The sequence below is a fragment of the Heterodontus francisci genome, chromosome 7 (assembly GCF_036365525.1).
Source record: "Heterodontus francisci isolate sHetFra1 chromosome 7, sHetFra1.hap1, whole genome shotgun sequence".
NCBI classification, from domain to species: domain Eukaryota; kingdom Metazoa; phylum Chordata; class Chondrichthyes; order Heterodontiformes; family Heterodontidae; genus Heterodontus; species Heterodontus francisci.
This window is the reverse complement of record NC_090377.1, coordinates 42,154,762-42,178,931: the sequence shown is the minus strand read 5'-3', so window position 1 is coordinate 42,178,931 and position 24,170 is coordinate 42,154,762. Positions and strand designations below refer to the sequence as shown.

The 24,170-nt window shown below is 42.3% G+C and overlaps 1 protein-coding gene across 1 annotated transcript in view; it reads right to left on the bottom strand.

Moving 5' to 3' along the window:
- Nucleotides 1-679: 679 nt before the first annotated feature.
- dars1 (aspartyl-tRNA synthetase 1) overlaps nt 680-24,170 on the bottom strand; it is a 74,358-nt gene continuing 50,867 nt past the window's right edge. The window contains exons 10-18 of the mRNA XM_068035039.1: nt 21,037-21,148; nt 17,802-17,936; nt 14,972-15,119; nt 11,799-11,945; nt 7,576-7,618; nt 2,100-2,180; nt 1,879-1,990; nt 1,350-1,421; nt 680-1,253 (exon numbers count right to left, since the gene is read on the bottom strand). Of these exons, the coding sequence (XP_067891140.1) occupies nt 1,162-1,253; nt 1,350-1,421; nt 1,879-1,990; nt 2,100-2,180; nt 7,576-7,618; nt 11,799-11,945; nt 14,972-15,119; nt 17,802-17,936; nt 21,037-21,148 (942 nt within the window). The 3' untranslated portion in view covers nt 680-1,161. The remainder of the gene's footprint in view (nt 1,254-1,349; nt 1,422-1,878; nt 1,991-2,099; nt 2,181-7,575; nt 7,619-11,798; nt 11,946-14,971; nt 15,120-17,801; nt 17,937-21,036; nt 21,149-24,170) is intronic.

Genomic DNA, 24,170 nt, shown 5'->3' with positions numbered 1-24,170 from the left:
GCTAGCTTCGCAGCTGCACAGACAGCTCATCAGTAATGACTTCATAGCTTTAGAGCTTCTGCAGACCGCTTATCAGAAATTCATAGTAGCCTATTCAGTGCTGCAGGGAGGGACAGTTTATCAGAATAGCTTCGTAGCTTTAGGGATGCACAGACAGCTTATCAGTAGAAATAGACTAACCAGCTAAGGCTAGCAGGACAGCTGCAGATGTTGAAGACTAACCCTTTGTATGACAAATCAGCCCAACATTCCCATGAGATAGGGGAATAAGAAACTGCTTGAGGGAGAGGTGACAAGGCAGTGCCCCAATCAGGCCTTAACACCAAGAAACTGCAGAGTTTGTAAACCAATTGGGAACATAAAGGGTGTGTCACTGATTTGTAAGAAGAACTATAAGAAAGGCTTGAATTCCCTCCTCCAGCATGGAGGAATAGGGAGGAGAGCCCAGGTTGTTGTACGCTTTGCTGATGATGTAACCACTAAGTACTTCAATAAAGTCTCTTAAAGCTACAGTCGGACTTCGTCTCTTTTTGGTGTAACCAATGAGAACAGGAAAATTGAGATCCAACAAACAGTAAGGGGAAAAAGCACAGAAATCTGTTCATAAATTCTGGAAATGTATCAGCTGTTAATTTGCAATTTAATAGACAACAGAGTAAAACAGAAAACTACTTCACAGTTTTAAATTATTAATCAATTTATTGCAATTTGTTGAGTCTCGAATTTATTTTAAAATTGAAAATTTGCTATCACAGTAAGTTACTATTTCACTGCACCCTGTAACTTTCTTAATTTGATCTACCACTTCAATTTATGGCTAATTCTGAAAACCATCTTACAGGTTCCCACATGCAACTTATAACAGAATATAGCCTGTACACAGTACTCTACTTAATACAATAGCATTAACTCTGATTTTCACACATCATTTTGTAAATTGCCATTACATTAGAAATGTCACGTGGTGCTGTGTTTTCTTTACAGAATTTCAATGTTAAGTCTAATAATTTAAGAATTTTTATTTCAAAACTGTCTTATCAAATGTGAATTTAGCAACCTATCAGAGTAGTGGAAAAGCTATCATTTTGGCACTTTATTAGTATTTATTACTGATCATTTATGCAAAAACATACACCAGTTTATCACGGTAGATAAACATGTTCAAGGAGTTAGCCGCTTGGGGTCACGGGGGAACATAGATGTCTGACGTATATTGTGCAAACCCAGGTACAGCATTGTGACACGTTCCAAACCTAAATGTTGAGAAAAGGAAAACAGATGAATACAATTACATATTTAAACCTAATGCTGATCATTTGTAAATTGCCAGAGCAGAAACAATACGTTACCTATGCCACCACCTGCATGTGGAGGAGCCCCAAAACGGAATGAATCAATGTATGATTTTATTTTTTCTATATCTGCATGAAAGTATAAAAAAAAGTTTAAATTTATAAATCAAAGCTTTATTTCCTCTCGATTACATCACAGCATAAGATATTAAGTAGAATGGAAAAAATGTTTTACAAGTTATCAAATTTAGACTATTAGCAAGTTTAGGCAGGGAAAAGAAAACCCCCACCTCCCCGGACCAACTGGTCTCACTTGTTTTCAGTTCCTGGGAACCTCAGCCTGTACCTGAGCCACTTGATTTTGCTGCTCTCCCCCGGCCCCGCCCCATCCCATGACTATCCAGCTGTCTCTGGGGCCACAATTAATGCCTGCAGCTAGCTGGTAATAAACAAATCAGGTTGGAGAACTAATAATCCATAGTCCTGCCACTGACCTCATCACATTTTTGATCCGGTGATCCAGACAAGGTATACCGAAATCTGAAATGGTGCAGAGTTTACATTTTTTAAAAAAGTGTACACTTACCTATCCCAAGTTGGAGTGCTCGATCAGTCAGAAGTTGAGGGTCATGGATTCTCTGGGCACCAGACAAAATCTCCTCTCCTCTCATAAACATGTCATATGAGTTGGAGTATCTCTGGAACATTTAAAAAAATTGTCATTAAAATATATAAATGTAATTATTTTTGCTTGAATTATGTTACCTCTTATGATGCCAGTTGAAGCAAAATAAAAGTTTTACTTACAGGATCATGTGGATCTGGCATTGTGTAGAAAGGCCTCACAGCTAGAGGATACTTGTCAAGGATATAGAAGTCTGTATCATACTGTGATAAAAACAGTAACATTGATCAGACTTTACCTGCATAGCAACTCCATTTTTTTTGTATGCACAAGTTGTTCTAAATTTAAGCATAAAATATAACTTGAGAGCGAAACTATTTTTACATTTAGAAGCCCTGACACACGAAAACCAATACCTAACAACAGCGGCCTAAAACAAATTAAGGCAGCGGATTTTCATTGCCAAATTATTCTATCAGTTCAAAAGTAAAAATGATAATCACCACCTACTCATTTCTGCAGTGTACCCAGGGCAAAAAGTCACTCACAATTTGAGGAACAGCATCTCATTTACTGATTAGGCATACTACAGCCTGCTGGACTGAACATTGAGTTCAATAATTTCAGAGCATGACAGGCCTCCCTTTTTATTTTTAGTTATTTTTCCTTTTTTATTTGTCTATTTATTTTTACCATGTGCCTACCCACTGCTTTTGTTCATGTTTGTTCTTTGGGTCAGGCTGTTATATTTTTCTGTCAATTAACACCCTCTCTGCACTAACGCTTTGTCTTTCACCACACCATTAACATACTGTTTGCCTTTGCTCCATGACCTTCTGGTCAGTTATTCTCTGTGACCTTGTCCTATCAACATTTCTCTTTGGTTATCTCTTGCCCCACCCTGCTTTATTTGCTTAAAACCTATTACATTTCTAGCCTCTGCCAGTTCTGATGAAGGGTCACTGACCTGAAACGTTAATTCTGCTTCTCTCTCCACAGATGCTGCCTGACCTGCTGAGTATTTCCAGCATTTCTTGTTTTTATTTCAGATTTCCAGCATCCGCAGTATTTTGCTTTTATTCACTCACAATTCATTACTGATTTAACACTATACAAAGTATATAGCATAGATTATTAGGGCATGTTGGTTAAAAGACAAAATCAGAGACCTATCTTCAATTCTACACTACTGGACAATGAATATTTTTTTTAACTTTCATAGAAAGATTTTATTTATTGTATCACCAGCAGGGATACTAAAACAAAAGAGCTTTTATATTTCTTTTTCTCTGCAAGTGCAATTAGGGAAGGGCAACAAATGCTGGCCTCTCCAGCGACATCCACATCTGTGGAAAAAAAAACTGTGGCAGATACTGGCTACATCCTGCATCAAATTATGAGTTCAGTATTATATAAACAGTTCATATGAAATTTTAGCAAGGTAAAGCAAGGTTAATTTGAACTAGTTTCTGTTAATTGCTTTCTGGTAGAGATGTGACACACGTGTACATGTGTAAAAATATAACATACACGTCTTTCGAATGAGACTTTAAACTGAGGTCCCATTTGCCCTCTAGGACGGACGTAAAAGATCCCATGGCGCTATTTCAAAGAGGAGCAGCAGAGCTATCCCTGGTGTTGTGACCAATATTTATGCCTCAATCAACATCAGCGCAACAGATTAACTGATCATTATTACAATGCTGTTTGTGGGAGCTTGCTGTGTGCAAGTTGGCTCACACGGTTCCTACATTGTAATAGTGACTACAGTTCAAAAGTACTTCTTTGGCTGTAAAGCGCTTTGGAATGCTCTGTCGTCATGAAAGGTGCTATATAAATGCAAGCCTTTCTTTCTCTTACATGATTATGTCTGAAGTCACTATATGTTAAACTGGAACAGATATTCTCTCCCATCTGTAAAATACTGGATGTCCCAACAGCTTTTCAACTGCACCATACAAACTCATGGATCTTTTGAAGGACAACTATGATTTTATTTATAGGCGGTGCAAAATCCAAACGTAAAGGTGCAGCAGTTATCTCTAACTGCTAAGCTGGGCATACACTGTCAGCTTTAGCAAATCTTGGGTAATGTAAATGGTAGGAGTCTTCTCATTATAGCATGGGATAAAAAAAAAATTCTTCTGCATTATATCTTGGATCCAGCTTGATTGATAGTTTTATATACTCTGAAGCTTTTCAGTTTGCATTAAATACAGTATGGATTTAGCTATAATTTTAGTTTACTTGTTTTAACTATCTAGTAGCAGTAAGGACAGAATTCCATGGAGTTAAATGCCCATGTTACATCCAGTTAAAGAGTTTCTTAAGAATATCAAAACATTGTTATTTGATTCCAGAAAATGGCTTTAATTGGCTAAGTGATAGCCTTTGGTGAGTAAGGAGGTCATGGGTTCAAGCCTCACTCCAGGACATAATCTAGCCCACAGTTGTCCAACATCTGGCATGTGGGCCAAGATCTGGGCCTCCAAAGGTTTCCATCCAGCCCATAGATGTAAACTGCCGGAATGTCAGGCACCTCGGTGGGCAGCTATAGGTTTGTTAGCATGCCACTCCCAAAAATATGGCTGCACCCAGCGCGGAGGAGGCATTCATAGCCTACCTCTATTATCCACATTTATGGTGAGTGCACAGATGGGGAGCAGGGAGGGGAGAGCCGGGAGCAGGGAGGGGAGAGCCAGAGAAAGCGAGTGGGAGAAGGAGCCAGACAAAGCAGGGGGAGACACACAGAGATGGGCGGTGGGGGAAGAGAGAGAGAGAGAGAGAGAGCGGGGAGGGGGGGGGGGGGAAGAGAGAGCGGGGAGGGGGGGGGGGGGAAGAGACAGCGGGGAGCGGGGGGGAGAGAGTGGGGAGCGGGTTGGGGGGGGGGAAGAGACAGAGCAGGGAGGGGGTGTGGGAAGAGAGAGAGCGGGGAGGTGGGGGTAGATAGAGAGACAGTGGAGGGGGGAGAAGAGAGAGACCGTGGGGGTGGAGGGGGGGAGAAAGAGAGAGAGACTGGGAAAGGGGGGGGGGGGGGGAGAAAGAGAGAGCGGGGAGGGGGAAGAGAGAGCGGGGGGGGGGGGAGAGAGAGCGGGGGGGGGGGGGGAGAGAGAGAGCGGGGGGGGTGGAGAGGAGGAGGGGGGTGGAGAGAGAGCGGGGAGCGGGGGGGAGAGAGCGGGGGGGGGGGGGGAGAGAGAGCGGGGAGGGGGGGTGGAGAGGAGGAGGGGGGGTGGAGAGAGAGCGGGGAGGGGGGGTGGAGAGAGGGAGGGGAAGGGGGGGGGGGAGAGAGAGCGGGGAGGGGGGGTTGGAGAGGAGGAGGGGGGGTGGAGAGAGAGCGGGGAGGGGGGGGGTGGAGAGTGGGGAGGGGGGGGGGAGAGAGAGCGGGGAGTGGGGGGGGAGAGAGAGCGGGAGGGGGGGGGGGAGAGAGCGGGGAGGGGGGGGGGGAGAGAGAGCGGGGAGGGGGGGGGGGAGAGAGAGATCGGGGAGAGATCGGGGAGAGAGAGAGAGAGAGCGGGGAGAGAGAGATCAAGATCGTTCCTGACAGATGGACATCTCTCTGGAATACTCTGCATCGCTGCATCGTGAACAGAGATTGAGTTCTTGTCCAAGCAAAAAACAAACAATGGGCTGGATTTTACTCGCTCCTCGATGCCATAGGTCATTTTGGGGAGGTCCGTTAAATGTTAGCGGGAGCGGCCCCACCACGCTGAGAGCACCCCGCCGGGTATTAGAAGCGGCAGCGAGGCCTCGGTGTGGCCCCTACGCCGCCAAGTGGCGGGGCATTCATTAAAATATTGAAATTATCTATATTAACATGCAAATGTACTTACCTACCGCTGGCACTGTCCCATGTCAATTTTACGGCCAACCGGCTGACACACGCACGCCTTCGGAACTCCGTTGGAGTTCTGAGGCGAGACACTTGTGGGGAGGGGGTGAGGAATAAAATTATCAGGGCAGGCGGGGGGAAGGAGGGAAGTGGGGAGAACTATTCCTATTGGATGGTGGGAAGGGGTTGAGGGTCAAAGATACTGAGGTTTGAGGGGGTGAAAAGTTCACAATTTCAAAAAGTGTACTTTTGAGGGGATAGGTCAATTTTTGTGTTTAGGAGAAAGTGGAGGGGGGGGGTGGGTGGGACAGGGGATTCAATATTACATTAAACGTTTATTAATGTTTTTAAGCCTACAGGCAGCTTTAAATATTTAAATATATCCTGAAGGGCTTGAAGCCCTTTAAAAATGGCGCCGGCGCCTACATGGTGGTGCTGGATGCCATTGCCGTGGACGCAGCAGTTACCCCCTCTACATCATCGGGGGCAGACACTCCACTCCCTCCATTTAAATCAGACCCCGCGCATAATATCGCGGGGACTGTGCGGTGGCACGCTGATAAAACTCAGCCCAATGTCACCAAATCAGCGTTTAACATAGTGATGAGAAAGTAAGTCATTAAATTAGTCTCCTCATTTAAAGCGTCTCCTCATCTGTGCATGTCCACAAGTCCCTGAAGGTGGCAGGACAGGTAGACAGAGTGGTGAAGAAGGCATATAAGATTGCTTCCCTTTATTGGCCGAGGTATAGAATACAAAAGCAGGGACTGAATGCTGGAACTATATAAAACGCTGGTTAGGCCACAACTGGAGTACTGCCTACAGTTCTGGTCACCACATTACAGAAAGGACATAATTGCTCTGGAATGAGTACAGAGGAAATTTACAAGAATGTTGCCAGGGCTTGAAAGTTGCAGCTATGAGGAAAGATTGGATAGGCTACAGTTGTTTTCCCTGGAACTGAGGAGGCTGAGGGGAGACTTAATTGAAGTGTACAAAATTATGAAAGGCCTAGATGGAGTAGACAGAATGGACCGGTTTCCCCTGGCGGGGAGGTCAGTTACCAGGGGACACAGATTTAAGGTGATTGGTAGAAGGATTACAGGGGACATGAGGAAAAACTTTTTCATCCAGAGGGTGGTGGGTGTCTGGAATTCGCTGCCAGGAACGGTGGTGGAGGCAGAAAACCTCAAATCTTTTAAAAGGTACCTGGACATGTACCAAGTGCTGTAATCTGCAAGGCTATGGACCAGGTGCTGGAAGGTGGGATTAGGTTGGGCGGCTTGTTTGTTCCCGACGGCACAGACACAATGGGCTCCATGGCCTCCTGCTGTGCTGTAACTGTTCTATGGTTCTAAGCAAATACCTTCTGGAGAGTGATCCAAGTAAAATACCTGGATATGCAACATAGATGCATGTTTAAGAATGCTTAAAACCTGGAGAGGCACAATTTATGGCAGACAATAATGAACAGTGACAAGAACTGTGTAAATACTCAGTTAACAACTTAATATTTCACAGACAGATGACATAAGAGTTTTTGTTCTTTTAAAAAGACAGTTAACAAGTACATCTGAAAATTACCAGCATAATCAAACTGAGAAAATGCGTATTGAATAAATCAAGGGCAACTTCATGTTATTGTGACAATTTTTTTCTGACTGCCTCAATGAAATTTAAGGCAACCTCGTGATCAATCAGGTCATATGATAGTGATAAATTAAGCTGCACCACCTCGTTATTAAAATCCTCTGATTTAGCAGAATATTTAATATTTGAATATAATGCATTAATTTCCTTAAAGAATAATATAATTATATCTCTATTACCTTTTCCTTCACCAGGCGACCCAATAGCTTTTCATTTGGGGTGCTGAAAAGTAAATGTAATAATATGCTCACAATCTTAATTTACCATTATAACTCTAACCACAAGTGCAGCAAATCAATATTTACCATCTCAAGCTAATTCTAATATCAGAAACCTTTAGAATTGTGTAATTCTAGAAATTAAATTGGAAAAATTATGTCAACAAGTGACTCAACATCTTGTTCTCCCAATAATTTCTTGGTAGGTGTAATTAGTTTAAGTTTAAACTACTGGATTAACTTAGTTGGTAGTTTGCTGCCATGTTGAACAAACAGTGATTGATTGTATTAAAGACTAAGTGCAAAAAACAAAGCAATTTTTTTGTTTCGGAGGCTACAAATTTCTCAGTTAAAACACTGGGCTGAATTTTATTCGTGCACGGCAGCGCCCTTTAAACTCGGCGGGGTGCTCATTAGCATCAGTGCGCGAGCCGAGCCGCCCCGCCCGGCCCCACCCCCCGCCATATTATGTGGGGAGAGGCAGGACATTCGGTGGTGAGAGACCTTTTGACAGCTGTGCAGCAGGTGCTGGGGCCCTATTTAAAGCACCCCAGCACCTGCTTCCTGACAGCTGTCAAAGAAATACTTACCTTGGCTGTTGAAGAGTAAGGCTGCTGTCAATCTGGCAACAAAGCAGAAAGTGCTACAGAAACTCAGGTCAGGCAGCATCTGTGGAGAGAGCAGAGTTAACTTGACCAAGTTCACAGAACAGATGCTGCCTGACCTGCTGAATTTCCATAGCACTTTCTGCTTTGCTGCCACATACTTATCCTGCTGAGTCCCAGTGTCCTGTGAAGTGGCGATCCTCTTCTTCCACTCAAGTGTAACATTCCTTCTTGTAGGCGTGCCGCACCTGAGTGAATAATCTTAATTTTGCACATTCCAGGACGTGAGACTTAAATATACCATAAAAGGCAAATACACAACAGAAATAAAACCATAATGGAAGAATATTTACATACTATGAGCTTCTAATCAGCTGACTGTGAAAAGCCACAGACTAATGTGCATTCGGAATCTGTATTCATTTCTCTGCTAACCCGTTATGTGAAAATACATGTAACTGCAATTAAACAAACTATGTTAAAAAACAGGAAAATATGTTCATATTCTAGCTGCATTGCAAACTAGACATATTACACCAATAAATATGATCAGCTGCTGTAGAAGCAAAGTGTTCGTGAACGTGTGTCGATGTGTAATAGTTGAAAAACCATGACAACAGCACAAATTTCCTCACTAGTCCTGCATTGGTTTTCAAACATGTACAAGACAAACCTTGCAGCCAGAAGTTAAAGCAGTTACACGGTAGAGTCATTTTTGCATTTAAAGAACCACACCAAAAGCCCAGGATGGCAGAGAGGTGTTCTAGGGTGGCCCCTTCACTGTGCAGCGAAGCCTCCCAGCTCATTCTTCTCCAGGCTGTGCAGGTAAGGCGGGAGGTCCTTTTCACCATCAATGGTAAGAAGAGGCCTTCCCGCCTGAACAAAGCAGTCTGGCTGGAGATGACAGAGGAGGTGAATAGCCGTGGGGCCATGCGCCGTCAAAGGGTCCAATGCTGGAAGGGGATGAACGAGCACTCCTCCAGCCAGCCAGGGCCCATTAGGCCTCGTGTGCACAGGGTATGAGCGCCAAAGTTATCCACAGCCAAAGGACAATCAGATCAGCAGCCTTCCTCCAGTCAGGCTGCTAGTGCAGAGGTTGCACCAAGAAGGGGCAACCTCTCCGTTTACAGAGAAGGCACTGACACAAATCGGAATGCACAGGTGTCACAGCAATGTAAATACGCCTTTCACTAAATGTTCCTCACCAACATGTGTGTCCTTTTCTTTGTGTGAATGAAGTGTGCCAGCACGTAGTGCCAATGTCACATCCCTTTGCATCGTTGGCCCTTTAGGAGAGCCACGTATGCAATATCATTGCCATGCCACCATTACTCATGAGCATCTCCATGGATGCAGTAACATGGACATTGGCTCAGTCAGTTGCTGCCTCTAATGGTTCATACAGAGATGCTGCAGATGTGGACTGGTGCACAGCAGGTGAATGAGGGTGATGTGTGACTTGCAGAGCTCATGTCGGTTCATATGAGCATAGAACTTTGGTCCGATAAGTCACTGGCATACATCCCTAGCTCACTGCTAGCCCTGCGTGCACAGCATCTGCCCTCCCATGCATCTTTCATGTTGTAGGTCTTCAGCGTCCTCATATTCCGAGGAGGAATCCTGTTGACGTCTCTCCTCATCATGCCAGGCCTGGCCCCTATTGGGTGCATAGTTGTGCAGAGCAGCAAAGAAAGGAGTTGGCCTTTTCGGCCCGTAGTACAGGGCAACACACTATCCATCCAGGCATTGGAAGCGCTCTTTCAGCATGCTGATGTCCTGTTCAATGGTGGCTCTTGTAACTCAGTGGCTGGCATTGTATCTCTCCTCTGCAGCAGTGGTGGGGTCTCTCACTGGTGTCAGCAGCCATCTCTGCAAAGGATAGCCCTCATCTCCAAGAAGCAACCCCTCCATCTGTGAACAGCGATGGCAGCTGGGACTGGCGCAGGTCCCAGGTGTCATGGCAGCTGCCTGAGAAGTGGTCACAGGTTTGCATGAAGCATCTCCGGTGATCACATACCAGCTTCACCTAGTTTGAGAGGATTTCTTTAATGGTGACATCTGCAGGTGGTAGCCTGGCGGGAAGCGTGATGGCCACACGAGTGCAGTCTATGAACATTAAACTCTATGGTTCTCCGGCAATGGTGTTGAAACTGATAGCCCTCTGGGCCTGGCTGTGACAGTCCATCCAGAAGCGGACATACTCACTGGCCCTCGGGTGCAGGGCATCGGTGACCTCCCTGATGCAACAGTGCACTGTGACCTCACAAAAGTCTCTGAAGGGCCCCTGAAAAGCTGCATAGGCGTCAAGCTTGAGAACCGCTGCCACTATGAGGAGCAAAGGCATAGAATGTCTACTGAAGCCCATGGGCTGCAGGTCATCTTTGAGCAGGGCACAGAGACATGTCACCACCCTCTCTACATGCACAGTCGCCTCTGACATTGGTGCTCGGACATCTGATGACATGTCACGTGGGGCCTGTAGATGCACGACAATCGCAATGGCGAGCTTCCCTTGGGGGCTGCTGCGCATGACCGAGGGCCTCTACGTGGATCGCATCTGCCTGCTGATTTTGCCTCTGGCGCATACAGATCCTCAGGAGCAGAGGATCACACAATGTAGGATGAGCCATACCTATTTCCATGTGATAAATAAAGTTGAACCCATCATTAATTCGAAAGTTCCTAACAGGGCAGGGATTGGTGTTGACGGGTACATCAGGTGCTTTCATGGATCAACTATGTATTGTGCCATAGCATTGCCCATCTTGGCCGACACTCAGAGTGGCACAGCAAGACCACATCAAGATCCTACCAGCTGAATCGACTGCCCCCACCATCCATATAACCTTAACGCTCCTACCCTATCTGGCACCCTCCACACACAGAGGGTGACTAGAATGCTATTGCTCCTTCACAAACACAACAAACGCAAAGCGTACATTGTTTACGGAGGGAGGGGGTACAGTACCTCCCTTCACGCCTGCAGAGCTTTCCCTCCAGTAAACCCAGACCCCTTTCCTCCTCTCTTTAAGAATGCAGAGCTGAGACCCCTATAATTCCCCCCTCCTCCCTTCCAGTATGCAGAATGAGACCCCTGTAATCCCCCCACTCTCCTCCCTTTAAGAATGCAGAGAGAGATCCCTGAAAATGGAACTTACGTTCCATTGCGAAACCTTTTGCCTCTAAGGACTCGCCGGCTTTTCTGTTCATTAGCGGGACGGCACGTGACAGCCGCCCGTTCAAAGTAAAATCTGGATGCGCGCAGGAGAGGCGACGGGCTGCATAATCTACAGAGGTAAGTACTGTTTTACTTATGTTTATTAGGGTGCTGCCCCGAGCAACGGGGGGAGCTGCACCGAGGTCCCCCCGCCACCAGTAATTTGCAGTGGGCCCTTCTCAACGTCGTGGGTCAGGGCGGGCATCTCCCCGCAGAATTTTACCGGCCCCCATGCCGTGATCCACGGTGTCGAGGGGCCGTTAAAATTCAGTCCATTATTTATAGTGCCATTAATACAGAATATCATGTTAAGTTCTTACTATGAATCTACTTAAACAAAAAAGTTTAATTCTTATCTTTACCTCAAATCCTCTTCATCACCCATCTCCACACCAGCTTCCTTCAGCATGGCCACAGCTTCAGGAAATTCCAGCCTCAGAGTTGGTTCCAAGAACTTAAAAGGTTCACATGGGTATTGTTTACATATTGTTTGAATCTCAGTCTGATACCTGTTCAGTTTTAACAATGCAATGAATTAATGCTTTACTATCACATCATACAGTTTTGGATTACAGTTAAAATGTATTGATTTTTTTCAATTAACTATTAGCTTTCAGTTATTGCTGCTAGTTTTAGCTGTAAGGGGAAGCAAACTGTAAACTATAAAATGCCCATCAATTTTTATGAACTTTTAACTAATGGCTGGTCAAATATCTACAACAAACTGAGTGGAATGCAATGTCCCAATTTATTTTTGTCTTTTTTTTTTTTGGAGAGATTTGTACCTGTGTCAATTTTACATGGACCTGAATAATTTCCAATACTGGCATCCAGTGACTGCATCAATTACTCCCAGACCAAGCACAGCATGGATTAGATACAGGATAAAGCTCCTTTAAAAGCAGGCACTTGTAAAGGGGACAACATCCTAGTACAGATGTAAATACAGTATTTTAAATCATTTTTATATCTGGCCGCTAAAAAAAAGGGAAAGTGCTGTACTAAAATTTTCTGCAGCTGAAATTCTTTACAATGGGCAAAACTGTGTTCAAAAAGAAACAACACATGTCATTACGATCATGCTGGTTGGCCAGCGACTTGCAGTGAGGAAGGGATATCTTGTGATTTGCCGGAAGTTGCTGGCAGATTTGCATCGCTCCACCATTACCTTTGCGAACATGGGATCCCACCCTTAACCTTCAGTGATTTTCAGCAGGTTTTTGCATGTGTACATTAATTGCCCATTAAAGTTACTACAGAAAGTCAAGTTGAATAATTAACAACATAAACACCTTTTTAAATGTGATAATTGTTGATGACTGCCAATCAACCTCTTTCCCAGAAAGTGAACAATCATAAGTATGGTGTCTTTGTTGTTCAGGTTCTCAATTGCTTTCGGAGATTTAAAAATGTTTTAAGTTTTTTCTTACTTTTCCTTTCTGTATCTTTTTTATTTCTCTTAATTCAATCTTTCTTTCCTTCTTTCTATTTCTCTTTCGTACCTGATTTGGCACTGAATTTACCCACTCTAATTCATCCTCCTTCTCAGTCCTTCCTCGGAACGAGCGGGAAGGTGGGGGGGGGTAAACGAGCAGGGGGGGGTGAACGAGCGGGAGGGAGGAGAGATTGAGTAGATTAGGCCTACATTCCCTAGCTTTTTAGAAGAGTGACAGATGATCTCATTGAAACATAAATTTCTGAGAGAGCTTGACAGAATAGATGCTGAGAGGCTGTTTCCCTGGCTGGAAAGTTTAGAACTAGGAGGCATAGTCTCAGGATAAGGGGTCAGTCATTTAGGACTGAGATGAAGAGAAATTTCTTTACTCAACAATTGTGAATCTTTGAAATTCTCTACCCCAGAGTGCTGTGAATGCACAATTGTTGAATATGTTCAAGGCTGAGATCGGTAGACTTTCAGACTCTAAGGGAATTTGAGGATTCAGCAACAAGTGGAGTTTAGGTCAAAGACCAGCCATGATCTTATTGAACGGCAGAGCAAGCTTGAGGGACTGCGTGGCCTACGCTTGCTCCGATTTATGTTTTAAGGGTTTAAATGCAAATTGTCGGCTGAGGGAGAAATGTTGACGAACAACACTGGAGAATTCTCTCAGTTTCTCAAACAGTGCCATCATAAACAGGCAGATGAGGCCTTGATTTAATAACTCATCTCAAAAGGCAGTACCTCTGACAATGCGAGACACTCCATACTGGAGAGAAATTTTAGCCTAGATTATTGCAGAATCACAATGGGTGGACACATGGCAGATGAAATTTAATGCAGAGAAATGTGAAGTGACACATTTCAGTAGGAAGAATGAGGATAGTTAAAAGCACCTTAGCTGCTGAGACTTTTGCACTGATGGAATCTATAGATATGGGTATGCATTTTAAAGGGACTCATGTATAAGGGGCAATCGGGAGAAAATTTTCCTACAAAATGCTATACAGATAACTATTCTCTCTGGGACAATGTCCATTCGCCAAAAAATGTCACAGAAAAGAGGTTGAGAATTGATCCGAGTATAAAAGAAATGTTGGGGAAAAAAAAGAAATTTCCAAAATAAAATGGGTCGCGTATGTCATCAGTTGTCGGATTGTTTTACAAAGAGGGGTACTTGTTCAAAGAAATTGTTGGATGTCCTCGGCTGTGTTGTGTTATGATGAGTTAGGAAAAGGTGGAAATTTAAAAAAATGAAAAGATACGTATATGTATTTAAAGAAAAGAGAGGAATCTGTTAGTGTCTAATAAGTTCTGTTAATCGATGTTAAATACGATGGGCCGAAGGGCCTATTTCTGTGCTGTATAACTCTATGACCAAGTAGTTGAAGGTTAAAGGGTGAACACGTGTTGGATGCTGATTATACATACATCTGAGTACAATTAACTATAGAAAAGCCAATCAGCCACTGGCTGGGTGGTGTTAGGAGTGGAGAAGTAAGCTCTGAGGCAAGCAATGAACAGTGTCCTTGTCTTCTTCACAAACAGGCTTAGAAGTTACTCTTAACAATTGGCAAAAGAACCAAAGACAACATAATTTTTTTTTCTTATGCAGTAAGTGTGTAGGATCTGGAATGCACTGCCTGAGGTGGTGTTGGAGGCAGATTCAATTGTGGCCTTCTAAAGGGAATTGGATGAGCACTTGAAAAGAAATTAGCAGGGTTATGGGGAAATGTTGAGGAAGTGGGACGAGCTGAATTGTTCTTGGAGAGAGCCGGCATGGACTCAACAGGCCGAATGGCCTCCTTCTGTGTTGTAACCGTTCTAGAATTCTGTAAAGTCCATGACGTGGGATTAGAAGCTACTGCCTCAGACAAGATTGCCACTACTGAGTAATTCAATAAGTTGGAATGCAGCATTATATTCAAGTTATTGCATCATGTAAGGGTATCACTGAACATTTCAGCAAGCACATTTTCCCTTCCAAACATTCAAATTATACGTTCATCCTCCCACACAACAACCTCAATAAAGGGGAAATAAACTGAAAATATGGGAAGAAATAAACTAACAGAATGTAGACAAAAGTTATTTTACCTATCTCTCAAACCCTTGAAAATCTGTACCAGAGTTTCAGCAATTTCTGTCACCACCTCATGATAGTGGTAATTAAATGCCATCTCAATATCCAACCCAACAAACTCAGTCAAGTGGCGATGTGTGTTGGAGTCCTCAGCTCGGAACACTGTGAAAAACATGGTAAACTTAATGCATGGTCATTTTCTAAAATTCAAAACTAATTAGGATATAATATGGTCATATATATAAATTGATAGTATTGCAACATAATGGACAGTTAAGCTTTGTCTGAAAAAAAAAGGAATTGAACAATGGGCTGCCTTCAAAGAGGAGATAGTTCAGGCACAGTCAAGGTATGTTCCCTTGAAAGGGAAAGGTAGAGTTAACAAATCCAGAGCCTCTTGGATGACAAAAGAGAAAGTAGAAAAAGTGTGCTTATGACAGATGCCAGCTGGAAAATACTATTGAGATTCAGGCTGAATATAGAAGTTTCAGAGAGGAAAAAGCAAATAAGAGAAGCAAGGAGAGTCTATGAAAAGACACAAGCAGCTAATATTAAAGGGAATCCCAAAGTTTTCTATAGACATATAAATAGTAAAAAAAAGAGTGCGGCCGATTGGGGAGCATAAGGGGATTTATGCATGGAGGCAGAGGGCATAGCTGAGGTAGTAAATGAATACTTTGCATCTGTCTTTACTAAGGAAGAAGATGTGACCCAGGCAATGGTGAAAGAGGAGGTAATTCAGACACTAGAAGGGTTTAAAATTGATAAGGAGGCGGCATTGGATAGCTTATCTGTACTTAAAGTGGATAAGGAACCAGGACTGAATGAGATGCATCCGAGGATACTGAGGGAAGTGAGAGTGGAAATTGCAGAGGCACTGGCTGTAATTTTTCAGCCTTCCTTAGACTTGGGAGGGTGGGAGGGTGGGGGGTGGTGCCAGAGGACTGGAGAATTGAAAATGTTACACCCTTGATCAAAAAAGGGTGTAAAGATAAGCCCAGCAACTACAAGTCACTCAGTCAATTTAACATCAGTGGTGGAGAAACTTCTAGAAAGAATAATTTGGGACAAAATTAATAGTCACATGGACAAATGTGGGTTAAAGAAAGCCAGCATAGATTTCTTAAGGGAAAATCATGTTTAACTAACTTGCTGGAGTTTTCTTTTGAAGAGGTAACAGAGAGGGTTGATGAGGGCAATGCAGTTGATGTGGTGTACATGGACTTCCAAAAGGCATTTGATACATTGCCACACAAAAGACTTGCGAGCAAAGTTATCACTCATGGAATAAACGGGACAGTAGCAACATGGATACGGAATTGGCTAAGTGAAAGAAAACAAAGAGTAGTGGTTAATGGATGCTTTTCGGGCTGGAGGAAGGTTTGTAGTGGAGCTCCCCAGGGGTCAGTGTTGGGACCCTTGTTCTTCCTGATATATATTAATGACCTAGACCTTGGTGTACAGGGCACAATTTCAAAGTATATTGGTAATATTAAACTTGGAAGCATTGCGAACTGTGAGGAGGATAGTGTAGCACTCAAAGGACACAGCCAAGCTGGTGGTGTGGGCAGACAGGTGGCAGATGAAGTTCAAAGCGGAGAAATGTGAAGTGATACATTTTGGTAGGAAGAACATGCTGAGTCAATATAAAATAAAGGGTACAATTCTAAAGTGGGTGCAGAAGCAGAGGGTCCAGGGCGTACATGTGCATAAGTCATTGAAGGTGGCAGGACAGATTGAGAGAGCGGTCAATAAAGCATACAGTATCCTGGGCTTTATTAATAGGGGCATAGAGTACAAGAGCAAGGATGTTATGTTAAAACTTGTATAAAACCATAGTTCGGCCTCAGCTGGAATATTGCGTTTAGTTCTGGGCCCCGCACTTTCTGCAAGATGTGAAGGGATTGGAGAGAGTGCAGAAAAGATTCATGAGAATGGTTCCAGGGATGAGGAACTTTAGTTATGAAGACAGACTGGAGAAGTTAGGAATGTTTTCCTTGGAGAAAAGAAGGCTGAGAGAAGATTTGATAGAGGTATTCAAGATCATGAGGGTCTGGACAGAGTAGATAGGGAGAAACTGTTCCCACTTGTGAAAGGGTCAAGAACGAGAGGGCACAGATTTAAAGTAATTGGTAAAAAAAGCAAAAACAACATGAGGAAAATCTCACGCAATGAGTAGTTAAGGTCTGGAATGCATTGCCTGAGAGTGTGGTGGAGGCAGGTTCAATTGAAGCATTCAAAAAAGGGCATTAGACTGTTACATGAAAAGGAATAATGTGCAGGGTTGCGGGGAGAAGGCGGGGGAATGGCGCTAAGTAAATTTCTCATTCGAACAGCCGGTCTGGACACAATGGGCCGAATGGCCTCCTTCTGCGCTGTAACAATTTTGTGATTTCTGTGAATGTGAAGTACTGCAAAATGAAATCACTAAAACTGAAAAGGCAGATAAGGACGAAGGGAATATGGAACATCTGCATGCCTTTAAAAAGTTGCGGGTGATTGCGCCAGTGCAGCTGTAAACCCAAAATAAAGAGTTTCAGAATACTGGAACATTTCAATAATGTGCATCAGAACTGCTGACACGAAGTCATCTGTTATTTATACAATATAAAATGATTAAGATCCTAGTTTATAAGCAGAAGTTCTTTATAATATCTATACAATCTGAAAATGCTGCATCAACAGATAACATACAAAAATAGCGCATGAAATAGCTTGGTTTTTAACTATTTTATTGCCATCTATAAATTTGCGGCACCAGTGATAGAACCCTCCTAACCAACCCAAATCCTCCCATAGTTATAGCGCTTAAAGGACAGAGAGTACAGAACAAAAAAGACTCACCAGGTCCAACGCAAAATACTTTGTCAAAGTCTGCACAAATACACATTTGCTTGTAAAGCTGTGGTGATTGAGCCAGGTAAGCACTGGTTTTAAAATAGGACACAGTAAATACATTGGCCCCTCCTTCGCTGGCAGCTGCAAGAAAATCAGTAGATTTTTAAATTCCACAATTGAACATTTACATCGCCATAATCATGATTAATTAAAAAAAATTAAAAATAGGTTTCTATCAACATTTTCAGTCCCAACACATCTCCTTGGGAATTAACTGTAGGTTCCATTTGAGAGGTCTTGTAACCTAACTTGACTGAAACACCTATAGATATAGTACCTTTGGAATGCAGAGACCACAAATTAATATACTAAAAACAAAGATTTTTATAAATAGGGAAATATTTAGATTACTCACACATTTGACTATATTAAAATAATGAACCACATCATGGTTGCTCATGTTAGATTAAGGATTTAAGGGATAATTTAATGGTGGTTCGCAAACAACCCGAGCACACAAAGGAAGTGGGGGTGGGAAGGAGGAGATTGTGTGAGAAAGCTTCAAGCCAATTCTGCATCAGACTTGTGTTGCCTGTTATTTTCTGGTCAGGTTGTTCTCATGGTGTGCTAAGGTCTCAATAAATGTTTAAAAAACATGTAAATAAGGCAGAGCTTGCCTTTCTCACAAATTCTGTGAGACACATCATTGCTGAATGCACATTTTAAACAGATGCATTGCAAGCTCATTTCCTGCCTTTTGCTGCGTGCAAAAGGGCTGACACACTACACAAGCGAATACAGTCCAAAAGTGTTTCAGTGGCTGTGAAAGGTGCTACATAGATGCATGCTTGTTCGTTCTCCTTTGAAAGCTTCTTAAAGTTGTGTTTAATTGATACGAAAAACTGTGAGCTGGTACTCCTTTTTGGTTTGCATTTGTTTAATTTAGTCAGTCACAATTTTTCAGGGCGATTTTGCTTTTTTCCCCTACATTTTCTGTTTTATTTGAATTACTTTCATTTTGACTGAAAGGGAGTTATATTCTCAATTCAAACACCCCATTCTGATAAGTAGGACACTTCTCTTGCACGCAGTGAGCTAGAAGATGCGGATTTCCAGAGGAATGCACAGAGGTAGGTGCATCAGCATCAGGGGTGGCCTGACCTGATTGCTTTGACCCCGTCTTTCGGATGCGATGTTAAACCGAGGCCCTCACTACCCTTACAGGTGGATGTAAAAGATCCTGTGGCACTATTTCGAAGAAGAAAAGCAGGGCAGTTATACTCCCCAGTGTGCTGACCATCATTTATTGCTCAATCAACATGAATAAAATAGACAATCTAGTCATTATACATTGCTGCTCGTGGGAGCTTGCTGTGTGCAAATCGGCTGCTACGTTTCCTACAGTACAACAGTGATTACACTTCAAAAAGTACTTAATTGATGGTAAAGCGCTTTGAGATGTCATGTGGTCATAAAAGGTGCTATATAAATGCAAGTCTTTCTTTTTTAAGGAGATGGGTCAATAACCTAAGTAACTGTGTGATGGAGTCATATCTGAGCAACTTTGCCTTCTCTGCTCACTCTATCAGATGGCTTTGTCATTTCCTGCAGTCCAATCTGCAAACTTCATCCAAGACTGCAACAGCCTATAGAGGCAACTATTGCCACAAACTTCCACACAACTGCCTCCTTTCAAGTTGCCTCAGGTAACAACAGTAAATCTGCAATACACCATTGCATACATCAGGTCATTGCTGCCTTGTATGCCAGACCTACTGACCATCGCTTTTCCAAAGAAAAAGCAGCCAACAGGAGGAGCCTCTTCACTTGCAAGCTCACTAATTACTGCACTGAGCAGAAAACCGACTCTCAAGAGATTTCATGAATAACCGCTCAAACAGGATTGACACCAGAGGGCAGTGTTGTATTAGCCACAATAAGCCATTGAGCCGCACTGAAAAGTGCAAAGTTAAGTGCAAGCAACAAATAGGTTACTGAAACCAACTCTCATGACAAATTTGTTTTATATGATTCATACTGGATGAAAAATGAATCAAAAAGACAGACTAATATTTTTAAATATTGGCGATATTTATGATCCCTATAAGTTTAAATATGACACATCACAAAATGGCTGGGTGAAAAATAAAACTGCAAATACACCTCTGGCACACATTGTACCATTGATTGGCCTGGATGATCATATGATCCAATCTATTAACGTTGCTCCAAATTTAACGTAGGACTTCTTTTTCTACCTCATTTCTTACAGGCTTAGAAAAGTTAGGTTTACTTAAGAGAACTACGTATTAAAATGAGTATTTGCCAAATTATAAACAATTTTTTAGTACTGATAATTGCACAGGTTTACGTAATAAATACAACTATGGGCATCACTTTTCATTGTACTAGATTAAAAGTTTCAAGGGCTTTTTTCTTTTGCCGTGAGCATAATTTTTGTCAGTACAACAATTTTATGCAAACATCTGCTTTGCGTAACAGGACATTCCAGATACTATCTGATCACAAATTTTTGCATATCTCTGCACAGTAGTTTGCAATTTCTCTTTTCCTCACTGCAAGATAACCAATTTATATAATTTAACAAGTTATTTGAAACAGCAGTTACAATTATGTAAACTTGTTAACAACCTTTTCCAAACGCTTCAGATATGTAATACCAATGGGTATCATTTGGGATTAAGAAAATTGCAAAAGTTTTGCTAGATATGCAGTCAAGCTGAAAACCTTGAAACTATGATTTAGGGCTCCTGATAACACTTGAGGCAAGTAGCTAAAAATGGTTAGCTTTACAAACTGACTGCAGCTAATACGATCAAACAAGTACAATTTTGCATGGTGTTCACATTTTATAACACTACACCATCAGCAGAGTTTTCAAATTTGTATCAAACTTTGCATACATAGAGGGAGCTAAGCTTACTGAACAGGGCCAGTGGTGTATGGTGACAGAGTCGAGGCCTCGCTGCCGCTGGTAAAATGCGACAGCGCCTTCTCAGCAGAGGGTCGTGGCGGGCCACTCCTGCAAGTATTCTACTGGCCCCCTCGCCACAACCCCCGACATCGAAGGGCTGGTAAAATTCAGCCCAATATGTTTGCAATTTACTTTTATCCTTACATGTTTACAATGTAGCATGTTCTAAATTCCTTTGTACATCATTACATACACAGCTGAAATATTTATGACTAGATCACAAAAGTAAAATAAAACTCTATGTACCTGAGATAATTTTGGGAGTCTGGACTTCAACAAATTCCTTTTTGGTTAGTGTTTCCCGGAATAGTTGGCATACACCAGCTTGCAGTCGGAAGATAGATTGACTGGTCACTGTCTGCAATAAAGTCATTCAAGGAGGTAAGTTTGTTGCATGGGTGCTGATTGTAATAGTTACTACTGAGATTTAGGAAAAAAATCTTAAGACCAGTTACCTAATCATTTAGGTTCATAAGCTGGTTCATTTTCCATAGGCTCTAATATAACTATGATCAAGTATTTTATTAGAACAGTTTTACAACATTAGCTAGTGTAATAATGTCATCTGTAAACTTGCGATCTTGATAGTCTCTAAAATTTGTTGGAATTTTTTTTGAAAACCAAAAGTGGCTAGTGTTACAGATGTAGCAGTTTCTGGCCAATTAGGAAGGGCAGAATTCATGAAGCTACATTAAAAAAATCTTTCAAAAGTCTCAGCCCTAACTACAACGACAATGACAAGTTAGTCCAAGAAGTGTCTTGCAAAATTGATAATTATAATATTTTTTGCCCACTTTTGTACTGCCATCTCTCTTCAAATATGCAAGCTAGTCACTATTCCCAGCCAAGGGGTTAGATAGACCGTCTTATTTCTCTTTAGGTGTCCACCAGTTAGGTTTGTGACAACAGACTAGTTTGAGTCAACCACAGTTTCCCTTCCCTCCCATTCAGTCAGTGAAAGCTTGGCTGCGCTCAGTGCATCACCAAAGTCCAAAAGATTATCTAAGTTTTGTCTCACCACCCTAAGACATGACATGTAGGACATTAGCTGCTGACTTAATGAGAGGTGTCTAAGTGAAAAGTATAATTACAATAAACATAACATTCATGTACTGGTATAAGAAATGTGAAAGATTCACATGTCTAATTATCGACATACACAATTATAGAAGATAAAATATGCATGATTTCCTTTCATAACCACACAAACACAAGTTGTCATTGAGCTAATGAAAACACACAGTTTCACTACTCAACAATTAAGTAGAACAAATGAACACCATAAACGCCATATGATCCCGATACAATCATTCTACTATACATAATATATTTTTGGCTTACTCAAGTCATACAGTGACAGTACTGTCTTGTACTTAGTGTCAACTATTTATGAGAAGACCCTTTTAATCGCCCCTCCCAACCCCGTACATTTTCTTTGGAAAGTGTAAACTTCAGCTCGGTAGGGAGGGATCATTCCCAATTTAACTGGGCAGGAGAGTCAGCAAACAAAATAATGGATTTTCAGGAGAGAATCTTCAAATATGAGATTGGGTTAGTACAAAACAGATATATTGCTACTAGGCAAAAAGCAGTACAGAGGATAGAGTTCCATGAATAAATAGATTAAATCCAAAATTTAAATGGGGTGCATATGATAAAAACAGGGTTAACAACACCAAAGAAAATTGTGAATAGAGAAAGTGTAGTGTAGACATGAAAAGGGCTAAAAGCAATTATAAGAGAAAGTAATAAGGATGTTTCCAAGCATTTTTAAGGTAAATGAATTGTTGAAGAAAGGTAGGATTACTCAGTGATGACAGAAGGAGTCTATTTGTGGAGGATGAGATATTTTGCAACAGGTCTATACATGACAGTGGTTGTGAATGGAGGTTTACTAGAGAAAGATATGGAACATTGTTTGTTATATCAATGAAAAGGAACTGGTTCTGAAAAGATTAACAGAACAGATTGTGGACATGGCACTTATGGTGTGCACGCTAGGCTGTTGAAGGAGGTTGGAGAAGAAAGTGCAGAAATATTGACCACAATGTTACAATGCTCTTGAAACATGCAAATTGTAACCGGGGACTCAAGGCTAGCCATCATTACACCTTTCAGGAAAGAAGGAAAATCAAGGTAACCATACCGCTGAGTCTAATGTCAGTTGTGGACAAATTACTAGACTCAAGAATTTGAGATCAAATATTCAACAGTTAGACACGCATAGAATAATGAAAAACACCCAGCAAAGATTAAATGCTAGTTGTGTTTGGCAAATTTAATAGAATTATTTTTTTGGAGAGGAGCTCCATTGTATAGATACAGGGACTGTAGAGTTCATGCATTTTTGATAACGCATCTTGCAGGGGGCTTGGTAAAGAAATTCAGGGACACTGCAAGAAAAACATGGCAGAAAGTTGGTTAGCAGACAGAAAATAAAGGGTTAGGGATAATGGGTTTTGTAAGTGGTGTGCCCAACTGTATCTCCCTCCATAAACCCCCACCCTCATCTTTAACAAATGCAAATAGTTCATAAAATTTATCAGTAAGAAAGGGAACCATGCATTCAACTGCCTCAGCAACTTTACCCATCCTTTTGCCCATTAAGTTAAACTCGTTCCCCTCAATCTAGCCTTAAAACCCCATCCCTATTTAGTTTCTCAAGAACCTCCCTTTGGAAAGCCCTTTCCAAGCTCATCTAGTCCACGAGGCCTACCTCCTGGTTCCTGTGACTCAACTCCCAATAAACGCCTGACCATCTAACTTAATTTCCTGGCTTCAATGCTAGCTAATATTGTAAATGGTTTCCTTTTCTCAGATACTGTCCCCATCCCTTTCAAAATCACTGCCATCCTCCACTTCTTCAAAAAATCCAACCTCAACTTCTCTGACCTTGCTAACCACTACCCCATCTCCAACATCTCTTTCCTCTCCAAGGTCCCCTCCCATCTCCATGTCTATGTCAACCGCAATTCCCTGTTTAAATCCCTCCAGACAGACTGCTGTCCACCCTCCCCCCCAACAACGAAAGTCGTGAACAACATCCTTTGTGACTGTGATTATGATGCATTTTCCTTCCTCATCCTCTCTGCAACTTTCAATATGACTGCCAACACCATCCTTCTTCATCCCTCTCCTCCATTGTCCAGCTTCATGTGACTGCATTTCCTTTCATTCTTACCTAGCTGCTCATAGGCATATCATCTCCAGCACTGGACTGCCACTCCAGAATTCCTCAAGATGGCCCCCTCCTTTTTGTCATCAACATGCTGTCCCTTGGCCACATTATCCACAGATACTGGGTCAGCTTCCACGTTTGATAACCACCTCAATATCTCCGTATGTCCACCTTAATAAGATCACTGTCTGCCTGTGCCTCT